This window comes from Nerophis ophidion, linkage group LG17 (assembly GCF_033978795.1).
Source record: "Nerophis ophidion isolate RoL-2023_Sa linkage group LG17, RoL_Noph_v1.0, whole genome shotgun sequence".
NCBI lineage: Eukaryota > Metazoa > Chordata > Actinopteri > Syngnathiformes > Syngnathidae > Nerophis > Nerophis ophidion.
In genome coordinates this window covers 4,968,370-4,973,369 of record NC_084627.1, presented here as the reverse complement: position 1 = coordinate 4,973,369, position 5,000 = coordinate 4,968,370, and the positions used below count along the sequence as shown (strand labels likewise).

General features: G+C 44.4%; 1 protein-coding gene across 2 annotated transcripts in view; it reads right to left on the bottom strand.

Annotated features, from left to right (window-relative positions):
- Positions 1-4,106, bottom strand: part of rab11fip1b (RAB11 family interacting protein 1 (class I) b) — a 54,987-nt gene extending 50,881 nt beyond the window's left edge. For both annotated transcript variants that reach the window (XM_061875802.1, XM_061875803.1), the window contains exon 1: positions 3,660-4,106. In XM_061875802.1, coding sequence (XP_061731786.1) covers positions 3,660-4,000 — 341 coding nt within the window. In that variant the 5' untranslated portion in view covers positions 4,001-4,106. The remainder of the gene's footprint in view (positions 1-3,659) is intronic.
- Between the last annotated feature and the right edge of the window lie 894 nt (positions 4,107-5,000).

Genomic DNA, 5,000 nt, shown 5'->3' with positions numbered 1-5,000 from the left:
TTACCTTTATTGTTCCTGTACTTTTTGAGCAAAAATAATCAAATATTAAAACTATTTCAAGTGCTACACATTTAAAACAGTCCATTTTTACTTTAATAAAAGCGATCAAAGAGATATGTTATGAAAAAGTTGGTGCGTTTATCATTTTGTTGTTAAATATTTACAATTACAAATACTTAGCTTGATAATTTGCCATTATTTAGTACACCAGGTGTGGAACAGTCCACAATGATTACTTTAATAACAGCTGGGTTGTACGGTACCAATACAGCACCGATACTAATTAATCATATTCAGTACTATACCACCTCTAAAAAGTACCGGTCCCTCCGTCTCCAATTTCACGTCAAGACATTGCTGGTTTTACGAGCAGAGGAGCATGTTTGGCAGCGCACAATCACAGAGTACTTCACAGCAGACACAGTGTGTAGACAGAAAAAGGGAGAACGGACGCATTTTGGCTTAAAAACTAAACATAAAGGTGAAGTTATAATACTGAAACGCCCTCGGGAAGAAGTGGCTAACGTCCAGCCGCAGCGTTTTGGCTACTTCTAAATCACTAATCCTCGCCTCCATGGTGACAAAGTAAGTTTTTTACAAGTGTCATCACTGCAGGACGAGCAAACATGCTTCACTACACACCGTAACTCACCGGCGTCACCGGATCTACACCTGACATCCACTGTAATGATACCAAGTACAGCAGAGTATCTAGGCGATACTACCATGATTACATCAATATTTTTTAGCAACACAAAAATCTATATTATGTTTGTAAACTCAGGAAATATGTCCCTGGAATTAAATTATGACCATTGTATGATCCTGTAACTACTTGGTATCGGATCAAAACCTAAATTTGTGGTATCATCCAAAACTAATGTAAAGCATCCAAACAACAGAAGAATAAGCGATTCTTACATTTTAACAGAAGTGTAGCTATCCATCCATCCATTTCCTACCGCTTATTCCTTTTTGGCGTGGCGGGGGGCGCTGGCGCCTATCAGTTACAATCGGGCGGAAGGCGGGGTACACCCTGGACAAGTCGCCACCTTATCGCAGGGCAGAAGTGTAAGCTAGAACATCTTAAAACAGAAAATTAGTGGCCCAGTGGTTGGAGTGTCCGCCCTGAGATGAGTAGGTTGCGAGTTCAAACCCCGGCTGAGTGGTACCAAAGACTATAAAAATGGGACCCAATACCTCCCTGCTTGGCACTCAGCATCAAGGGTTGGAATCGGGGGTTAAACACCCAAAAATGATTCCCGGGCGCGGCCGCCGCTGCTGCTCACTGCTCCCCTCACCTCCCAGGGGGTGATCAAGGGTGATGGGTCAAATGCAAGGAATAATTTCGCCTGTGACAATCATCGGTACTTTAACTTTAACTTAAAATAACCAGATATTAACAGTAAATGAACAAGTAGAATAATATATTTTTTTTTACAGCTCGTCCTTTATAATGTTGACAAAATAGAATGATAAATGACACTATATTACTGCATATGTCAGCAGACTAATTAGATTCGATTGCAATAAATAAACATATGTTTAAAGGACTATTGAAAGCCACTACTACCGACCACGCAGTCTGATAGTTTATATATCAACGATGAAATATTAACATTGCGGCCTTTTTAGTTTACTAAACTGCAATTTTAAATTTCCCGCGAAGTGTCGTGTTGAAAACGTCGAGGTATGATGACGCATGCGTTTGACATCTCAGGTTGTAGCGGACATTATTTTCCAGCCAGATCCCAGCTATAAGTAGTCTGCTTTAATCGCATAATTACACAGTATTCTGGACATCTGTGTTGCTGAATCTTTTGCAATTTGTTCAATTAATAATGGAGACGTCAAAGAAGAAAGATGTAGGTGGGAAGCTTTTAGCCTTTAGCCACACAAACACTTCTTTCCTTATTTAAAATTCCCAAAGGTGAAGCTTTACTATGGATCAGAGCTGTCAAGCTAACATTTATCTCAACTTCGGTGAGAAAATTGTGGTAATAAGTCGTCTCTTACCGGAGACATCAGCGGAGCTTCCGTCCTGCTGCAGCTGCCTGACTTCGCTCAGAGACACTGGCGTCAACACGCCCGTGGCCACACCCCTCCGACTTTCAGGTACTATTTAATCTCACTAAAACACTACCAACACAATAGGCAGATAAGGGATCTTCCAGAATTATCCTAGTAAATGTGTCTAATAACATCCATCCATCCATCCATTTTCTACCGCTTATTCCCTTTTGGAGTCGCGGGGGGCGCTGGCGCCTATCTCAGCTACAGTCGGGCGGAAGGCGGGGTACACCCTGGACAAGTCGCCACGTCATCGCAGGGCCGACAGGGATAGACAGACAACATTCACACTCACATTCACACGCAAATTTTAGTGTTGCCAATCAACCTATTCCCATGTGCATGTCTTTGGAGGTGGGAGGAAGCAGGAGTACCCGGAGGGAACCCACGCATTCACGGGGAGAACATGCAAACTCCACACAGAAAGAACTCGAACCTGGATTTGAACCCAGGACTGCAGGACCTTCGTATTGTGAGGCAGACGCACTAACCCCTCTTCCACCGTGAAGCCCGTGTCCAATAGGCTTTTATTTTTTTCTTTTATTTCTAGTCCTTCACTCTAAATTTCCTCATCCACGAATCTTTCATCCTCGCTCAAATTAATAGGGAAACTGTCGCTTTCTCGGTCCGAATAGCTGTAGCTGGCTATGATTGTAAACAATGCGAGGATGTGAGGAGCCCTACAACCGGTGACGTCACATGCACATCGTCTGCTACTTCCGGTACAGGCAAGGCTTTATTTATTAGCGACCAAAAGTTGCGAACTTTATCGTAGATGTTCTCTACTAAATCCTTTCAGCAAAAATATGGCAATATCGCGAAATGATCAAGTATGACACATAGAATGGACCTGCTAACCCAATTTAAAATAAGAAAATCTCATTTCAGTATTTCAGTAGGGGGCTTCACGGTGGCAGAGGGGTTAGTGCGTCTGCCTCACAATATGAAGTTCCTGCAGTCCTGGGTTCAAATCCAGGCTCGGGATCTTTCTGTGTGGAGTTTGCATGTTCTCCCCGTGAATGCGTGGGTTCCCTCCGGGTACTCCGGCTTCCTTCCACTTCCAAAGACATACACCTGGGGATAGGTTGATTGGCAACACTAAATTGGCCCTAGTGTGTGAGTGTGAATGTTGTCTGTCTATCTGTGTTGGCCCTGCGATGAGGTGGCGACTTTTCCAGGGTGTACCCCGCCTTCCGCCCGATTGTAGCAGAGATAGGCGCCAGCGCCCCCCGCGACCCCGAAAGGGAATAAGCGGTAGAAAATGGATGGATGGCATTTCAGTAGGCCTTTAAAATAAATCCAATTATGAAATTTTTTGTGGTCCCCCTTTATATAGAAAAGTATCGAAATACATTTTGGTACCGGTACCGAAATATTGGTATTGGGACCACCCTTTTAAATGTATATCATTTGATGATAGTACCATATTGGTGCTTTTTAAAAGAAAAAGAAGAATTTTATATTCCATTTTTTATGTATCATAGATCTGATTTTCATTTAAATATCTGTATCTGTGTTATACTGTCAACCATGAATATCTGCTTTAAAGTGTTAACAAGTGCAAAAGTACAGGAAATAAAGTCCCTTACTCGGTCTTGTGGCGGGTCTTGTCCTCGCTGAGAAGCAGCAGGTTGATGACGGCCTGACCCAGCAGCTTGTCGGGACCCACCAGAGCCCGGTGGAGGACGTGGACGTGCAGCGCGGCTTTGTCGCCGCCGGCGCCGTGTTGAGGCAGCTCGAAGGCGGCCTCCTCCTTCCAGACGGGCGCCACGCTCTTCTCCACCACGGAGGTCTGGTACTTGTCCTTGCCCACTTGTATGAGCGCGTAGGCATCGTTGGTGCCGCCTTTGCCCTTCGCCCTCAGGCCGCGGGCTTGGAGGACCGTCACCTGGACGCCGGTGGGGCACCAGGGCTGGTCCAGGAAGGACATGCTGGCGGCTTGGGCCGAGAGACGCTGGCTGTCCGGGCCGGGCGGATGGTCGACACGCCGCACTGACTGTAAGCCACACTGAGTTGAGGCGGGAGGGCGGAGGGGGCGTGGTTATGGAGCCAAGAAGGGGTTGGCTTTAGCAAAGCCCCGCCCCCAGAATAGAACTAGTAACACCTGACCCTCATTACTGCCTCATCAGGGAGTTAGCTTAAAAAAACATTTTAAAAACCTCATCCATCCATTTTCTACCGCTTATTCCCTTTCGGGGTCGCGGGGGGCGCTGGCGCCTATCTCAGCTACAATCGGGCGGAAGGCGGGGTACACCCTGGACAAGTCGCCACTTCATCGCAGGGCTATCTTATTATGATTTAAATAAATGTAACATTTTCAATACCCGTCCTGTTTTTTGTGCATTTAGAAAATAATTCGAACTCTACGTTAAATCACTCTCTTCCTCTAACACCCAAAAAGCTGTGAAAACAATGATGCTGTGTTCCAAATTTAAATTATTTACTGAACTTGTGAGAGCCTACGGCTTTGCACTTTGTTATATATATATATATATATATATATATATATATATATATATATATATATATATATATATATATATATATATATATATATATATCCATCCATCCATCCATTTTCTACCGCTTATTCCCTTTTGGGGTCGCGGGGGACGCTGGTGCCTATCTCTGCTACAATCGGGCGGAAGGCGGGGTACACCCTGGACAAGTCGCCACCTCATCGTATATATATATATATATATATATATATATATAGTGTGTGAATGTGAGTGTGAATGTTGTCTGTCTATCTGTGTTGGCCCTGTGATGAGGTGGCGACTTGTCCAGGGTGTACCCTGCCTTCCGCCCGATTGTAGCTGAGATAGGCGCCAGCGCCCCCCGCCACCCCGAAAGTGAATAAGCGGTAGAAAATGGATGGATGGATGGATATATATATATATATATATATATATATATATATATATATATAT